Consider the following 18,443-nt stretch of genomic DNA (forward strand, 5'->3'; position numbering starts at 1 on the left):
GGGACTCCTCTTCTGGAAAAGAGTTCAGAGAATACTGGACACTGCAGAAACTGGAGGAGATTTACATAATAGGGGCCCCTAGAAAGGGATTCAGCTGATTAGATCCCAGTAGACTTTATAGAACACTGCCAATTCACACTTCATTTTTTAACATTAAACTCGGTGCCTATTCCCCTGAATAATAGTGCAATCTCCAGAAAAGAGCAGAGCTCACTCTATAATTCTTACGGTGGCAGTCGTGCAGCCATCTGTAAAAAAAAAGCTGAAACTCCTAGACAGACTTTGATGAAACGTTTGTGGGGGTTTACTGAATTTGACAAATTTCAGCAGGATAACTGGAATTCTGCTTCGCTTTTGGCACTGCTGTGGACAAAACCAGTCTTCAGCTTCATTAGATTGCAACAGGCACATAGCAGAATGAACACCTAAGAGTTTTACTTGAAGGGCTAAGGTGCTTCAAGACTTAGGAGAGAACTGCTGGTTTAGCCCAGGCAGCTGAAGTCCTGGAGCCATGATCCAAAACAATGCTGAAACTTTGAATTTATGATCCAGTATCATTTTTTTGCATTCATTTGTTCCCCTTTGTTGATATGCTGAAGTGACATTGATCTAGTTCATACTTTTCACCACTGTGAAAAGATGTGATGAACATCTGTCTCCTGAATCTTCAAGTATCAGTGGTTTGCAGCATAGTCGATGAACACCAAGTGCCTGTAAAAGAGGGGTGTTTTTTCATTTTGTGGGTATGTGTGGAGTTTGAGCATTTCAAACACTCATATAAGTCAGTAGAGATTTGCCACTTGCTTTGTAAAAAGCTTAAGTTTGAGTTGCTCTTTTTTTCATAAAGCAAAATATGATTGTTGAAACAGAACCCAGTCTTGTATTTATTGTTGTAATTTGCAAAGTGACTATTCTGTGAAGGTGTTTGTTCTCCTTTGTGGTGGAATCTTAAAGGCAAGTTGTTAAGCCTTTCTAGGAGCTCGGCTTTCTTTTCACAAGGCTGAGTAAAAATGCTGTAGACTAGCCCTGGACTTTTTTCACACACACATTGAGCCTTTTAAACACGTCAAGCCTGGGATCTATTCTCAATGTAATACTTCTGCTGCCTTGAAAGTGAATCATTTCCCCTGTAGCTCTGTGCTTTAAGGACCAGGTAACTAAACAAAACGACGGCGTACAATTCACAAAGCCGTTGGGGAAAATTACTCGGGAATAAAATTCCCAAATTTAAAAAGTTAAAACTATCTGTGGAAAAAGGATGATTTAGGGAGGCAGTGGTATTGCTCCCAGTTGTTAGTGTGTCTTTCTTTTCCTGATTTCCCTGTGCAAGCAGATGGTTTCGTTTAGATCTTACATCTTCCTGACATTCTACCACAAACATTCTCCCTGAGCCTGTTTTACCTTATAAGGCGCGTGGCCCAGCCAGCTGTGGATTGGAGGAAGGGGGCGTGGCCAGGAGCAGAATTCTGACCCTGAACTGAGAGCGGGAGGGAGGATGTGGGCGTGGGGGGACATCCTGCCACTCTTCCTATTTTATTCCCCCCCCCCCCACCTTTTTTTTTTGCTCCACTTGAGAGACGGTCACCATACTATGTGACCTAGCCTTTTCAGTTTCTTTTTTTTTTGGAACTCATCTTGGAAGTCTCCTTTGGAGTTCGTGGGGGGAAAACTGCCTGCAAAGCATTTTTCTCATGACATTTGTACTTCATGCGCATTGTTTTTTTTTTCTTCCATGGCCTCCCTAGTTTGGGGCACCGTAGAGTGTGCCCTGCTGCTCAACAGCGCCCCCATCAGGCCTGGTGGGTTCCTCTTGCGTTGATAGGTGCGGATCTCGTACCCGAGCCCAGGCTGTGTTTGTTTTTCAGCAGTCGGGGTTCTCTAGAAGTTTTTCTCTCAGCTCCTCTCTTGTTAGGGAAGGAGGAGACGGATGTTCTTGCTATCTCTAATGTTGGCCCCAGATGTAAAAGAAACACAGCCTTCAAGCTCAACAGGCAGACCAGGTCTTTGTGTTTGCTTAGATTTTATAACGTGCTTTGCCCTGGCTTTGTTGGTCTTAAGCTCTTAGCACACAAACCAAATATACTCTGTGACACTTTTTTGTTTGGATGATCACTTATTACACTGACGCACACCTTGGGTTTATGTGATCTGCATCTTTTAAAGAAGCTGGCAAAGGGAATAGTCCCAGCACCTGTGCTATCATTACTTTATCCTTAGTGGATTGTGATGAGCCAGAGCCTAATGCAAGGTGGGAGCAGAGCCTGGCTGGGACAGCAGTCTATCAGAGGGCTTTGTAAAACACACACAGTTCCAGCATGCACACTTCTGGCACGCACACAGGGGCAAACTTGAGAGGCCAGTAAACTTCATGATTGTCATTGGACTGTGAGAGGAAACGGACCACTCAGAGAAAAGCCACATAGACGTGATGGGACCATGCAAACTCCACACAGCAGGTGCCCCAGTTCGAAACCTAACTCAAGACCAGTGAGGCAGCAGTACTGACCCTCACGCTACTGTGCAGAAGCTATGTATTTTTTTTTTCATTTTTAATAGTCCTACAATGTAGTGCTGAGAACCTTACAGCCATTCTGAATTACCACAATGGATATCAGTGAGGCTATTTCACTTAATGGTCCAGATGACTTTCTCTGTGAGATACTGGAATGCACTTTGTTTGTTCCACAGGAAATAGTCTGGGTGGAAACAGGATCGAAACATGATAAAGTGCTTTAAAACTCACTCACCTTTTCTGTCCTGTTGAAATTTTCAGTATTTTGTGGTTTTTACAGTTAATGAAGCTATTATGATAATTGAAGCATAATTGTACCACATAAGCACATACCAGACAAGTCTAAATATCAAGGCATTCTTGCACATGCCTTATCTTCTTTCCTCAGAGTTTCAGAATTTCAGGCCCCGTTATTTGGATACTTTGCTCTCTGTTCTAAGTCTTATATTATCTCAAGTCCTCAGTAGAGGCCCGGGTTAGTCAATCTTTTTCATATCTTGCAACAGCAAGAATAGATTTGGCTGGCTAGATTTGCAACTTATAAAATTTCCCCATATGTAGGTGTTTCTTATCATAAAATGTATCTGTATGTTTAACCCAACAGGCCATCTTAAACAGTGTTGCCAAGATGTGGCATTAAAGACATTTTAAACATTTCAGGCAATTTTCCCCCCCCTGTTAGCACTGTAATAGAGGCATTCAAAGAAATATGTAACAAGGACTGCCTAAAATCAGCAGGCCAATCTTGAGTCGAAGCTCAGGCTTTGTGGGCAGAAGAAGTATTTGCCAGACTGGAATATTCCGCCTGTGAGGGAATGGAAGACAGTAAATCACCAAAGTCCTGTTTTCCTTTTCACTGAGTAAATTCCTCCTTTTTGGGGGCACTAAAATTAATGCCTTGAAGCTGGAACTGCAGACTAAGGCTTTGCGCAAGTTTTTCTTCACATTCTCCTAGCTGGACGCCTGTCTGCGTGACTGATTGTAGAGGGGGAGAAAAGAGTGGGTTTATAATACAGGTCATTATGGAAAGATGTAGCAGTTCCAGGTTTTGTTGTATCTTGCAAGCATGACAGTGGAGTAAGTGTAATTTGTACAGCTTGAAATATTATCCCACTCACTCTTCCCTGGTGCTCTCACACAGGTTTTTGTTTCTTTTGAGAATAATACTTGACTCAGATTGTATTTTGACATCACTGTCCGCATTCTTGCGCTATAAACTGCCTGTGGGCACAAGACACTGTATTTTTAGGGAGAGTGAATGTTATGTTCCTTTGTCCCCTCATTGAACTTTTACCCATTTTAAAGAGCGACATACTGATACCACAGACTGCAAAATCCCCTACAAAATAATACGGAACCTTTGTGTATGTAGTTTCCAGTCTTGTATTTCTTTTCTTTATTTAACACCTCGCATATTAGTTGGCTCTGTTAAATGGGGAACATTATAAATCCTTCCAGTGTTTAGTACTTGGCGATAAAACTGATCATTTTCCCCTGGAGGGCTGTGGATCTTTAGGAGGTGGGGTGCAGTTCCAAGAGTGGGCTGTATCGTTCCCCAGACTGACGTGTTGTCTTTGCCCTGTCGCTAGGCGGAGGGGGATGTGGCTGCGCTGAACCGCCGGATCCAGCTGGTGGAAGAGGAGCTGGATCGGGCCCAGGAGCGACTGGCCACCGCGCTGCAGAAGCTGGAGGAGGCTGAGAAGGCAGCTGATGAGAGTGAGAGGTCAGTCCAGGAGTGGGGGGTGAAGATGGGTCTAGTACTTCTAGCCCCCCATCATCACCTAAAACTGTGGGAACATTAGCAAGAGACCTGAGTCCCCAGGGGCACAGTGGGAGATGGGGATCGTGGCTGTTTATCACGATTTACAGGGGCGTTGTTGCAGAAACGTTGAGGTAGCAGGAAGTATGTACTTCATCTGATTCAGTCCTGGCACTACATTGTGAAAGTAGACAATACGGCTGAATATCCCCTTTAGGAAGACGGGAAATTGTTTGGCTGTTTTATAACCTGGTGTTTCTTTGGAGCTTCCGAGAACAGTGAGCTCTAGGGTTTGCGTGGGTCTTGCTCGGAAAAGGCCTGACCCGTTCTGTTCCCCCCCCCCCCCACAGGGGCATGAAGGTGATCGAGAACCGGGCCATGAAGGACGAGGAGAAGATGGAGATCCAGGAGATGCAGCTGAAGGAGGCCAAGCACATCGCCGAGGAGGCCGACCGCAAATATGAGGAGGTGAGCCGAGCCGCTCGCGCTGTGGACCCTGCAGGCCGGCCGCCATGCTGCCTCCGAGACCACGCCTGGGTTCGAGGCGCCCGTGCGGCGCTGTCTGGCAATGCCCCCCGATGTTTGCCCAGCTTGTCGCTGACTGCTGCAACAGCAGGCTCTTCATGTGACTGGTTTTAATTTTTACAGTATGCATCATACTGGGCAAAGGGATCTTCCCCCCCAGTTGAACAGAACACCTTCATAGATGTAGGCTGCAGTGTGGAGTAGTGGTCAGGGCTCTGGACCCACAATAGTACCCACCATCTGCCACCCAGTTTAGTAATATTTTGCATCCCTGAATGTATTTGCTATTTCCCCATCTGTTTAAATTAGTGCAGTATATTTGGAAGTGGTGGGTTAACCTGATCTCTCACTGCCCGGGTCTTTGACCTTTCAGAACGTTGGATTTTCACAAGTCTCCACGCTGCTGCTCGAGTTTCTAATGAAACGGGTTTCTAGTGGCCCGTTTTGAACTGGCTTCTCATCAGATTAGCTTTTCAGAAGGTAATTCAGCAAGAGAGTGCAAAACCACCCCTTAGGTTTGGGGTGTCAAACTCTCAAAAACTCCTGGATTCCAAATTCCTGGGGGGCCTAGTGTCCTTTGGTGTTTGGTCCATCCTGATTAGTCAGTTAACCTCATTATTTTCCCAGACGTATAAAAATTTCTTCACGTCTTTCCTTTGATGACTGAAAACAAGCACTTCAATATATGTACAGTTACCTGTAAAACACCTTCAAGCCTAATTAAAGGTATTATTTCTTTATTATTATGTGGTTGATTAAATAATTAGACCAGATATGTAAGCAAGCACTTGGGTGGGCCCAGAAACCCGAAGACCACAGGCCCTGCAGGGGTTGAGTCTGGGACCCCTGCTCTAGGAGGGGGTGTTGGGCTCAGCAGTTTGTGTTCAATGATGCAGCGTCTGGTCTTTTACCAAGTGTGGGCTTGTTCTTCTGTAGGTGGCGCGTAAGCTGGTGATTCTGGAGGGAGAGCTTGAGAGAGCTGAGGAGCGGGCTGAGGTTGCGGAGCTGTGAGTATCTGTAAAAACTTGCCAGTATTTAGCAATGGTAGTGCGATAGATTGGAAATTTACGACTTCACATTGACGCATGTAATGGAATATTGTTTCAGGGCTTCAGTAGGTTTCCTTTAGTAAATAATTTCCACAGTTGCCTAAAATGTTATTGTTAATATTCACTAATGATTATATGATGGTAATATTAATACTAACTATTACTGAGTGTAATGTATCATTTTAATTTGGGCTTCTGCATTGTCTGTCAAGTATTCACTTGAAAGGACTGTTTTCCTCCGTCATATGTTCAATTTCCTGAACTGTCTTTTTTTGGAATCCTATGGAATTTTTGGATAATGAGTAAACCATTTTGAGACAAAGTGTAGGCAGGAATCTGATACAGGGGCTTTGCGAGCAGGAAGATTCTTCAGTGCTCTCTTGTGTGGATCTGCTAATGGAAATCAATGCTGTTGTACCCCACTGCAGAGTGATGGGAGGCAGTTCTTATCCACGAACAAAGGATTAATGAACAAAAAATGACGTCTTCCCAAACACATCTGAATCAGAAACAAATTTATCTTCTCCCTCCCACTATTTTCTCTTGCCCGGCAAGTCTAGACACACATTTGCAGCTAAGGTGTTTTTACTCCATGGTAGGGCTGCAAAGTTATGGGTGGATTCCCAGCCAGTTTTAGGAGCTGGAAAGCATTCTCGCTAACTTAAAAGAAGCTGTGCTATCTCTTCCCTCCTACTAGCTTTCCCAGAGCCATATTATTCCCACAGGGCATATAAACTGAACTAACATGGATTTAATCTCCTCTGAAGAACAAAAGTTACACTTGTCTTTCATTACTGCATACATTTGTTTTCTGTGACTCGGATGCTCTTTAAGAAAAGCAGAGTGTTTTTCTTTTGATGATTCTTTGGTTCACTGGAGGGTTTTTGCTTTTGATTTTTTTTCCTCAGCCAGTCAGTTACATGTTGGCGAGGGTCTTGTGTTCTGTATGATGTTAATTAATCCATCTTGTGCTATTTTTTTTTCCCCACAGGAAATGTAGTGACCTGGAAGAGGAACTGAAAAACGTTACCAACAACCTCAAGTCTCTAGAAGCCCAGTCTGAGAAGGTGTGTTCAGTTTTTCTGCAATACTTCTCCAATTCCGAAACCTTGTTCTTGGGTGAAGTAGAATCTTGTAAAAATGCTTCTAGAATTTTAACAGGTTTCGTTTGGCTTGGAAATGCTCAGGGACTTAAGGTAAAATAATTGAATTATGAATATGAGTTTTACGCAGCAGTGCTTTTGAGGACTACGAGATCACTCTCCTCTGTTGCTCAAGCCAGCCTGGTGCAGTGCCTGTGTTTGGGGCAAAGTCTCAGGACATTTTGTCCAGTAGAATTGAATCATGGCTTCTCTTCTTTCATGGTCCCTCTTGTTGTGGAGTGGGAGCAAATCTCTTTATTGGTTTCTCTTTCAGTACTCGGAAAAGGAGGACAAGTATGAAGAGGAAATCAAGGTTCTCAGCGACAAGCTTAAAGAGGTATAGTGTGGTTCTCCTTTTCCTGTCTGTACAATATCTGAGCAAAAAAATAAACATCTTTACATCCATAAACCAAGGCTGGATCCATCTCCAGGACAAGGATTCATTCTCGGTCTCTCTTGTCTCCAGGCCGAGACCCGAGCTGAATTTGCTGAGAGGACAGTTGCCAAACTGGAAAAGACCATCGATGACCTGGAAGGTATGGTCACCCCATTTCTCACAGATCCTCATTTCAGTCTGTGTGGAAATGCGCAACAGAACAGAATTGTTACCACAGAAAACTGCCTTCTCTTTCCTTGCTAAAACGTTACAAGGCCTTTTGGCCAAAAAACGGCCAAACTGCTGTTGGGCTGAAATGTGCTGTGATGTTATTCACCCCCAAGAGAATCTGTAGTCCATCCTCAAAGCATTATGGTTTTCTGCTTATCATTTATCTTCACAGAGTGAGCTTACGTTCAGCATTTCAGCACCTTCAGGAAAGCAATGAGCACTATGAAATTCTACATGAATGATAATGTAGACATTTTAACATAAAACTGCTAGCAGGGTAGGTGGTTTTTGTGGCCAGTTTAAAAAGCCTTTGAGTCTTAACTGCATAGGGCCCAGTTCTGCTGTAGAATCAGGGTTGTCTTGAATTTGCTGTCACTGGATTGCAATGTTGCAATTAAGAAGGATTTTTTATATTTGTGTACTTTTGATTTGTTTATGTTTTACTTAAGGATTCCTGGACACTGGAATTTAAGGATTTATTAATTTCTTTGGTTTGATTTGAGATGCAGACTGTGGCATGATATACTCGCAGTATGTTTTATGTTTGGTCGTATTTGAAAAACCGAAATGTGGTTAAGAGTGAAATTACTGAAAACAGGCTTAATCAGTTATGCAGTATTTTGTATATCTTTTTTTGTATGGCCATATTTTATGACTGAATCGTTTTATTATTGTGACTCATTTGTGCAGGCCTTAAATACCGAGTCGGTTTGCTTCCTGTCCTTTTGAGTCTTCTAAAACTTAAAATGGAAAGCTGACTTGTCAGGTCCCAGCCTGGGATTAAGGTTTCAACCTTCTTTAAAAAAAAAGACCTTCTGCTGAACTTGTGGAAAATTTTTAAAGGACGGTCTGCAGCTTCACTCAGTCTCATGAGTAAAGTAGTGTGTATAATTATGATGCAATGAAGCAGAGCCAGAGGATACTTGCCAGAGAATTTGTATTTTCTGTGTTGCCTTTGCAGGGGAACTTGTGCACAGTGCACACTAATATGGAGGGCAGGATACCTGTACTTATATTAGTTTGCTTTGGGTCCTCTCCTGTATAATTTAGAGACTGGATTTCTCACTTACTTGGCTATGTGTGTTGGGGGGAAATGCACATTTTAGAATAATAAACGGAACAACTTGTGCGGTTCCAAAATAAACTAAAGACTCACACAGTTAGATGACTCCCATTAACACTAGAGACCTGGGCAATCCAATTTTCTGTGGAGTGTCCCATTTTTCCTTGTCTAGCCCTGACCCTAAAAAAAAAGTTATTCCAGGAAATGATTTAAGTAGAATTTCATCAGGAGCTAGGAAGTGGCTTTGTGTCTTCAACGTTGTTGTAGACTTCTTGCTTTTTTTGATGGTCTTCTCTTGCTCTTCCTGACCTGTCTGTTTTTCCATTTCTCTCCCTCTCTCTGTTCCCTGCTCGTTTCATTTCTTCTCTTTCTTCCGGCACTCCTCTTCTGCTGCTGCTGCTCCCTGCTTCCTGCGCCCTTTGACCTCCAGACGAACTGTACGCTCAGAAGCTGAAGTACAAGGCCATCAGTGAGGAGCTGGACCACGCCCTCAACGACATGACCTCCTTATAGATGGCCTCTCCCCTTTCCCCCCCCTCCACCCTCTCCAACAGCCTTTTCTCTCCAGAACAGTGGCCTTCCTAATTCCTGCAGCCTGCTCTCTACTGCTGCCTCGAATCTCTGGTCATTCACCCCTGTGCCTTTTCTCTGAGTCACCTTCTGTGAGAACCTCTCTGTAAAAACAAAGCTTTAATAAAGTTCTTTCTGTCTCATGGCACATCTTTCATTTCCGTTCTTCCTTTCTTTGAACATTCTAAAGCATTCGTAAGCCTCCTGCCTAATGAAAAAGCTGTTGGGGCCTGTTCTATTTTTTGTGTTCTAGAAGCATGTCACAGACAGGTATTTCAGGTGATGCCTACAGCCTGTGAACTTAACGTGACCGGCTTTGTGTGTTATATTGTTTTTTAGTCAACGGGGAAAAAGATGCAATGATGAGTCAGAAAATAAGACTTTGACAGTGTCTCTTCAGACTCTTTACTGTAACTGCAACATCTGCTCATGGTGACTCCCAAGCGGTTCCCACCAGCAGAAGTGCTTGATCAGAGTGCAGGTCCAGATGTTGCCCATGCGTGTCTGGATGACGTCATTGGCTGACTGTGACTGGAGCTCCTTAAATGATGCTGCATAATGTGCCAGGCACTGGATAGGTGGGGCCTAGTTGGCCATGGATCAAGCAGTGATTTCTGGGAGCTGCAGGAGACCTGTGGGTTTTCGATATCAGCAAGAGATGTGTTGTTTCTCCAATTGGTGTCGACTCTCCTGTAAAGCACTGTAGAATTTAAAGCATGTCCAGAGATGAAAGGCTCTGATCAACAGGCATGTCTCAGGAACATATTTGGAGTGCTCATTCTCCCTGTGCAGGCCTGGAGTTATACAGTAGCTATAAAGCTGCAGAACGCAATTGGTGACTCTAAACTGCTTTGGTATAAAACGGAACCATGTAGAGTGTTTATGGTACTATAAGGGGACAGAGGCATACACCATGTTCAAATGCAGGCTTCTGGTGTGATTATTTAGCAGTTTAAGAGCTTTGCTGGGAAAACAGTTAAATACAATACATTTCCAACTTTTAATTAATCCTAAAATTAATCATTAAGCATTAGTCAGCAATGAGCAGTGTTAAGGCTTTGGACTTAAACTGGAGGTTTGAGACTTCAAAGCTTGAAGCCATAAACAGAGAAAGGAGTTACATTGATACAAGTAAGAGTAAGTGGTTTTTCATCAAAGTTTAAAGCAAAGATTAAATTATATTGACTCATCCCTTCGTCATGATTTAAGCTGGTGGTGATTTACAAAAGACATTGGAAAATTTTAGGACTCCAGTCCCTGGGCAAGTTATGTTTTCGGGGTCACAGCCTGGACTGAACAAAACCAAAGACTGATCTTATTCATCCTGTACCTACTGGACTAATATACAATATATAATAACACACTAATAACGAATGATCTTAAAAGAAAGAAAATGATGCACATCCAGAAGTTATTGGTGTTGTCCACTACAAATCGGTAAAAGTAGCAAAATCAATTTTGCGCACATTCTGTAGTCCAAACTAATTTATTAACTCTTATCAATGTTTCGGCAAACACAAACCTTCATCAGAACATACTGTATACTTTTGGTCAGGCAAATATTTTATAAAAGCAAGGTTTTAAAAAGGAAGCCCTTCTTATGAAAGATCGGCATCGTTCAGAGAGGTAGTAATATTAACAATATACTGTCCTTCTAAGGAAGACATTGTTTTTTTTAATTCAGTACTTTATCACTTTATCAATTAGACACTGAAATAAGATTTTGAGGCTTTTTCTATGAACAGAAGCTGACTAAAGTACAATTCTAAGATGGATCTACTTCTGAGATAAAAATGAAATTCTTTTTGACAACCCTAACCCTAAAACAATGGTTTCCCCAAATGGAATGCCAGCAGTGAAAGAATTCTTGCTTTAACATAAGATTTGTCTGGGCAAACGTGTCTTCCCTGATGAAGGCTTGTGAATGCTGGAATGTGGACAAGTTACAAATTAACGTTGGAGTGGAGAGAGCTTTTAGCCACTCAAAACACAGAGTGTGCCATTCTCTTTTACAGGTCGATCATTCACTCAGAACGATCTGGTCTTTTTTCCATGCCTTGTTCAAATGCAAATACTAGTGATACGTCTTTCTCACAAATCCATAAACAGTATCAGATTTTGTTCAATGCTATGTACTGTATCTAAGAACTATATAGACAGAATCCCTTTTGTGTAACATGCAAGTTATAAGGCTAAGGAGTTTTGCATAGTGTGCTTAGCAATTTGTGTTCCCTAGTTACTAGTGTTGAGTGATAAGGAGCTTTATCCTTAAATAGAAAAAGAAGCCATGCATAAATGTATCTATTGTAGAGCACGGTGTACTGCAACAAGCTCAGGTCCCATATTGCTAAATGCAAAGTATGCAATGGTAATTGTTAAATCAAATTGCAGCTAGATATTTTTCATTTAGTACATTTTTTTTTACAGAAAAGCTATCATGTGCCAAAGAGGAGAACCTGGGAATGCACCAAGTTTTGGATCAAACACTGCAGGAACTGAACAGCTTATAAAAAGCATCGACAGCCCACAAAGGAAGAGAGAAATGAGCGTCATTCCATGGATATTCAATTTCATTCCCCATTTTCGAGCACCAAATCTCCCGATCCCCTCTCCCCAAGAAAATAAGGTCTAAAAAGTGAATGTTATACGTGTATCTGTGGTGTTTTTTTTAAAAGACCATGCTTTCCTTTTCTTGTCTGTCTCTTTCACTGAAATTTCCAATTCATTGTGGTTCTCCCCCCTCCCCCAGACCCTCAGTCATGATTACAAAGTTCTGTTTCGTGTTTTTATCTAGGAGAAAAAACTTAGGTTTACAAATCCACAAGTTGCAGGCACAGTTCAAACACACCTGGGATGCGTTGAGCACCCGGTGTGAGAAAAGAGGCCAGTTCTTTGAAAGGAGTGATAGTTTTCAGACTGTGCTGTGAAGAAACCATCTCATTGCAGACAGGAGAGCAGAGAACTCAGGAGGAAAGCAGGAGATGTGGGAAAGGGGTAGGTCTGTGTTGAGCTGGTAAAAAAAACAAGAACTGTCTTTTTTTTAATACTGATGAAGTCTTACCAATTTTGTTTGGATGCTTTTAAAAATTGTTTTCCATATGTTAGTCAAAATGTGATAATGTCATGTATTAGTGTTGTAACAACGGTCTTAATCCATTTTCATGGAATAAAAATGTGAACTTTGTGGTTCAAAGTTGTATTTGAAGATCATTTCAGTCATCTGTAGCAAGAGCCACCCTTTTTTCTGTTGTTTCAGATGGTTAAAGTGCCATTTTCTCATTTGTTCAAGAAAATTCATCTAAATATAGGCTTCCCAGTTTGTGGCCTGAGGGCTCCAGCTGTACTTTCCCTTACATAATGTAACCCTTAATGGAGGACAATTTGCTTAATTTAGTGTTTTTCCATTATTTTCAATTGCTAAAAAATGATCAAGGCCAGAATATCAGTTCTAGTCCAAGTGTCAGGTCAATGAAGGGGATTAATTAAGTAATGAGGAGCTCAGCTGGAGACAATGGGACCAGCAGGAATGGGCAGATCTGGGTTTTGGACTTGTTCCTGGTTTGCTAAACAACCTCCCGGTGTTTTAATGTAAAAATAATCCCAATAAAATAAAATCGGCTACATTATGGGATTCCCAGCAGAGCAGCAAAAGATGCAGTCCCTGTGTGTATGTTAGATTGACATTACTAATTAACATCTAGCATTCCATTTCTTACACTCCATTACAGATTATTCTGGATGGAGTGTCTCTGAACCAAAGTATATGCATAGTGCATTATTGTACCAGGAAAAAAAAAAACTCTTCACTTACATATTTTGTCTTATGATGCTTTTTTTGTTAACAAAGTGAGGATGGCTTTCATGTCCTGGGCCTTGATACAAGTACCTCACATTTGCCTCACTAAATCTGTATTGAAATACTTCACTTTCTTAGCTTTAAATCTAATAAATTTTTACAAAACGGTGTCTTTGTTGGTCTTTTTTTTCTTCCCACTTTGCTGCTTGTGTATTTTACACAGCCGGGTGTCTGCAAGGTACTTCACCTCTTCAAGACAACGAAGAGACCTGAAAGTTTAATCTGGAGTTGAAATTCTTCCCAACAGTTCCTTTGGTAGCAACTCTCTTCTAATGTGTTACTGTTGTTCAGGCGCAAATGTGTTCAATGTGCATGTTTAAAACTATTTTGCTTGTGTTAGACAGCTGTGAGTTTGCTCCTCAGGTCTAAGTATTAAGACAGCCTGAAAAACGGAAGCCGTATGAAATTTTTACCTTTAGAATTCCTCTTGAGAAAAGGAACATAAATAGGTAACAATAACATGCATACCTGCTTTCTCTCTATAAAAAATATTGATGCTTGTTTGTAAGCAAAAAGGTATTCCAGCAGTTAACATCCCTGGATATCATTTTAGGCTTTGTTGCAGAGTTAAAACGTGACATCGTTGTTCTGTAGAATATGTAACAACGCCTAGCCTTTTCAGTACCAGTTATTGTGAGGTCTGGACTGGATTTTATTCTTTTTTTCCGATCTTCTGATTTTAATACCTGTTGCGTAGAAAGCTGCTATTAGCCGCTTCATTAAACCACGACCGGAGCGGAAGGCGCTGGTGCTTTCCTGCCCTCTAGTGGCCAAACTAGAGTTGCGTAGCCATCCCAAACATTTAAGGAGTCGTTTAAACACACCGGTCTCACCGATCGTCTAATTTTCAGGCGAGTCACCCTTGAAAAAGGCTAAACTGCCAAAACGTTGTTACTTCTTTATACTTTTCATCTAATTAACCTTCACCTAATTTTTGCAGCCAACGCACGCTGCCATACCTCACCACACGAAGGTCTAGTGTATAGGTGTATTTCTAGTGCATTTCTTTGTCTACGCTATGTCTTGTGTATTTCTTCGTAACTTATTACAAAGAAAAATGAAACCAATCATTATCTGAGATTTTTTAACTGGAGTATATTATTTTACATCGGAAATACATAATAGTACATTGCCAATTGGAGTACAACAAGAAAGCTAAGTTGGTTTATTACTCTGGAGTGAAAGGTAAGGGTTCAAATCCCAGACAAAATGCTTCTGGTTCTTCCAGTAAATATGTTCTATAGAGCCTGATTCTGGTTATTGCTGTGAATGTGTTTTTCTCTATTGACTTAACTAGTAAATTAAAATACAGTCACTTAAGAAGGGGTCAGGACCTCCAGCTGAATTTAAGACACTGAGCTTTTATTGGAAGAAGTATATTACAGTAAGAACTTAACTCATAGAAAAGGTCCCTTAAAATGAAGACTTTCTGTAAAAACAATGCTTTCTTTATGATACCTTCCGATTCTACGACAGGTTTATATTTAAGTTACCGTGTAGGGAGAAGCATTTTTAACTCTGGTGTGCATGTGGTTTGTGCACGGCTCTGCTTCTGGTCACTACAGCCCCCACCGAAATCAGCCGACAGTGAGAGAAAACTCCACCATCCTCAGTCCACCCCCGTCAAGCAGAGTATTGCTCATGTCAGCCTGGCAGTACCCGGGCGAGCTGGAGAGAGGGACATTCACTTTTCGTCTTTCTTCAGGCGTGATAGGAACGTGCTCAGTGTTGCTTTCTCCTGAACGAGCAGCCTGGAGGACAGGAAATGAAAATGGGAGAGATTTAGAACTACAGCTCTTGTCTTGCGAGGGGGGGTTAGACCTACCAGGAAGCTGCCTTGGTCAAGAACGGCCCCAGATTTCTATTTCCTGTTCCGAGCAGTAACCCTGACTGCAGCTCGGCAGGTGAAAAGGGGGTTACCTACTGCAGCACATACTCAGAATCACATTCAGCCTTGAGCAAGAGTTATACTGCTGTCCATGTATGACTGCCACCTAGTGGACTGAAATAAGACACAATTTGCCTAAAAATCCTAAATTGCCAGACTACACAGCTGTAGCCAGCGTACAAAAGGGACAGAATAAAAATCTGAGAAGCGTTGTGTGCTGTCCAAAGAGTGACTCTTAAGACAAGAGTCTCCAAGCCTGGTACTAGAGAGCCCCAGTCCAGTTCATCGTACAGCAGGTCGTGCATTCACAACCACATCAAACACCAGTGAGATACTGATTAATTAACAACGTGATCTGTTCCATTAGGAGAGTTCAGTGTGGTCCCACATGATCTCTGAAAGAATCAGTTGAGCAAATCATCTGTTTGACTGCCCACAGTGAAATTGTTCCAAGTCTTTCCAAACTGGTGATACGGTTCTGGCCTATAACACCTGGACTGGGGGCAGAGCTGGTGGCCTCCACTCTAAGAGGAGAGGAGAGACAAGATCTTGATGTCTGGAGTTGTCAGTCAAGTGAGACTGTGCACAGCCCCCCAGCCGTGCTGCCAGGAATATTACACTAAAGCAAATTGTCCGTCTAGCATTGTTAGCCCCAGTGCAATACCATAGAAATAACGCTGAGGACAATGTACCAACTCAGGAGGGTAATGAAAAGGTATCACAGTTTGGCGAGTAGGCTATTGGACATGCACCGTGAAGAGGAAGATATTCCAGGATTTCTTCCTAAAACGGCTCCCTTCCTACCTTCTGTCAGGCGGCACTTTCCTCCTTTGGGTTGGCACAGGACGTAGGAGCACCCGGCGCAGGGCACCACTCTCTGTGCGTGGCTGAACACCGTGGTGATCCTGTAGCAGCCTGTCGCGTGGGTGGGGGGGACAGGAGGACACGCACCGTTACAACACGCACGCCAACCCCACGGGCATCACCGGTGCGCCGGGAGAAAAAACCGCACCGTAGCTGCAGCCGAGTCAACAAAAACCCCAACAAAAACACCGGACACGGCACTGCGAGCTGGCTCAGCGCTAGCTTGCTCCTTTTGGGGGGTCATTTCCCGAAACGTGTTTCTCGTCTGTTCCCCTGAGCGGGAGCTGTATACCGGTTCGAGGCGCAGGGACGGCACGGCGGTGGACAACCTTGTTTTTACACCGGCGAGCGTGCGGAAATCTTCCTACCTGGGCACTTGACGTCCATGAAGTAGGAGTTGGGGCTCTGCACCAGTCTCTTCTTCTTGTGCCTCCTCTTCTCCACCTCGTAGAGGGGGTGCATCAGGTCGGCGGCGAGCTGCGACAGGACAGCGATTTATTTACACAGGAAGCCACTTACAGTAGGTCACAAATTCACAATTTGTATTGAAATTGGTCAGTCTCCAATTTCAATCCAAATAATTTTGTAAAAAATCATCTGAATGCATCTGGTATCTTTCTCGAAGAGTATAAGCTAAAATTGAGTTACCTATCAGTAATATGCCTTTTTGTTAACGAGACTTAATATTATCTAGATAATAAATGATTGTTTATTGTGTTTATTCAACTACTATTTGCAATGGCATATTTTTTTCCAGCGTTTTGGTGAAAAATATGAACAATGGGCAAACCTGATTTCGTTTCTTCCGAGTATTCCTGGTGTGTGTCAGACGTTGCAAAAGATAACATGTGCCGTTCATGTCTGAAAGGCAAGCTTTCAATCTTTCTTATGTATCGAGTTTCAGGTACGTAAAATCCCATGGAAATAGCAGCCACAAGTTACCTGCTCCCTCTAGTGCTTAAAGTTCAGAATTGCAATAGAATCGCTTGTCTGCTATGCTGTTCACTAGACATGTCCAGACTTGTAAAACGACACCAATTTACATTGCAATATACCATTGTTATTAGAATGATCTTGTATACATTTTCTTTGTGTGACCGTGGTAATTTAGAAAATACAAAATATATTCCCCACATCTACCTAATAAAAAAACATGTTAAATAAAGCAATCACATCTGTCATTCCGTACAGAGCTGTCAAAAACTAATGCTAAACTAAAGCAAGGTTTATTTTGTTCTGCTGTCAAAGTAGATACATTTAGAAGTTTTAGGCACATTTTTACACTTATAAATCGACTATGTTCATTCACTGAATGGTCTTACATTTTGAATAAACCTCGGAGTTTGTAGCCTGCTGATTTTGACTATTTCAGCAACACGGCAGACTTTTCAAGATACGCAACTAAAGTAGACTGTTTGGATGTGGTTATCTCGATTATTAATTATTCAATGCATTTAAATGCAGCAGCACGAATTGTTAGACAGTCGATTCCCACATTAAAAGTAGCGAATCGCTTAAAGCTGAAATGCTGAAATTTACCGGCATCGTTCTTTAACTTGGACTTTTTTCCCCCTGGTTTGTCTTCTTCAGCAGTGACGGACTGGTTCACTAATAACACCTATGGCAGGCAGCAAGTGCTGTATTGTATGGTGATTATTGCACATCACCAACGCAAACGCCTGTATTTTCTTGAAATTTCCCCGCCTCCTCGGGGTGGGGGTTTTATGAACTACGTCATATTTTTATAAACGCAGTTTGCAGAGTGATGTTTGATGTATCCTTGTGTAACAGGTTAAAGCAAACTTCAGATTTTCCTGCAACTATGAACTTGAATAAAGCGCTCTCGGGGTAATCCATAAATCACGCTACTTTGTATAAACTAACAAATGACAGCATTTAAAATATTAAGAATTTATATAAACTTTATAATGTACAAGAAGCTTCCTATTTACGGAACCATGCTTTTGTTACCTGAAAGCAACACCCGCACCTCAAATCCAATTATAATATTAAGCAATCGTTTAGATGTTTAATTTTATTGACCCATCAAAATACCACAGGCGCAAAACTGACAAGAAACTACAGGAGGAGATTTGAAATGGGGTTCTCATCAGTGGCTCGTGTCAGTGTAGGCACTGTAATCAGGAGAACGCCTCTCTTGAGTATAGCTGTTCCTTGCACTGAGACCCGGCATTCAGAATAAATTGCTGCTCGCCTATAGGGCTCAAGCGATTTACGTGCTGTACTTTTTATCTCTCTGCGCATCTACACGTTTTTCCAGCTCTTTGGACTCTGGTCGCTTCTCAATTCCCAAACCGATAGTCAGATAGGCAGATAGTCCTAGCTGTGGTATTATTCAGTAGTATTTAACTTATGCAAAGGTGTAAAGAAAAGCAGATCTGATGTCGAGATTGTATCTCGTTCTAAAAACAGCCACTGAAGGAGTTTAACCAAAAAAGGCATGTTACAAATTGGTCAGCGCTATCAGGGTTTATAAACATCCAAAGATTCACAGGTTCCCCAAACACAAAGTAAATGTATAATTGTGTAAAATCAACAATCCTGGGACAGTGGATGTGCTCTTCAGAACTCTTTTATAATTACCAGT

General features: G+C 42.1%; 2 protein-coding genes across 6 annotated transcripts in view; one reads left to right on the plus strand and one right to left on the minus strand.

Annotated features, from left to right (window-relative positions):
* Positions 1–13,191, plus strand: part of tpm4a (tropomyosin 4a) — a 30,173-nt gene extending 16,982 nt beyond the window's left edge. For 2 of the 4 annotated variants that reach the window (XM_088907852.1, XM_088907854.1), the window contains 7 exons: positions 4,102–4,235; positions 4,622–4,739; positions 5,733–5,803; positions 6,837–6,912; positions 7,262–7,324; positions 7,454–7,523; positions 9,088–9,375. In XM_088907852.1, the coding sequence (XP_088763978.1) occupies positions 4,102–4,235; positions 4,622–4,739; positions 5,733–5,803; positions 6,837–6,912; positions 7,262–7,324; positions 7,454–7,523; positions 9,088–9,170 (615 nt within the window). In that variant the 3' untranslated portion in view covers positions 9,171–9,375. Of the gene's footprint in view, positions 1–4,101; positions 4,236–4,621; positions 4,740–5,732; positions 5,804–6,836; positions 6,913–7,261; positions 7,325–7,453; positions 7,524–9,087; positions 9,376–11,654 lie in introns of those variants that run through there. The other 2 variants (XM_088907853.1, XM_088907855.1) reach the window with 1 other exon arrangement.
* Positions 13,192–14,425: 1,234 nt separating this feature from the next.
* Positions 14,426–17,483, minus strand: LOC148813876 (small ribosomal subunit protein eS27-like). Of its 2 annotated transcripts, XM_088907856.1 has the most exons (5): positions 17,375–17,477; positions 16,626–16,708; positions 16,204–16,312; positions 15,776–15,886; positions 14,426–14,834 (listed from the first exon to the last, which is right to left on the minus strand). In XM_088907856.1, the coding sequence occupies exons 2-5, from the start codon at positions 16,692–16,694 to the stop codon at positions 14,806–14,808; spliced, it is 318 nt and encodes a 105-aa protein (XP_088763982.1). In that variant the 5' UTR covers positions 16,695–16,708; positions 17,375–17,477; the 3' UTR covers positions 14,426–14,805. The 2 variants fall into 2 exon arrangements, with proteins under 2 accessions (XP_088763982.1, XP_088763983.1); XM_088907857.1 differs by lacking the exon at positions 16,626–16,708 and having other exon boundaries at positions 17,375–17,483.
* Positions 17,484–18,443: the final 960 nt, after the last annotated feature.

This window comes from Atractosteus spatula, chromosome 28 (assembly GCF_055471065.1).
Source record: "Atractosteus spatula isolate fAtrSpa1 chromosome 28, fAtrSpa1.hap1, whole genome shotgun sequence".
NCBI classification, from domain to species: Eukaryota; Metazoa; Chordata; class Actinopteri; order Semionotiformes; family Lepisosteidae; genus Atractosteus; species Atractosteus spatula.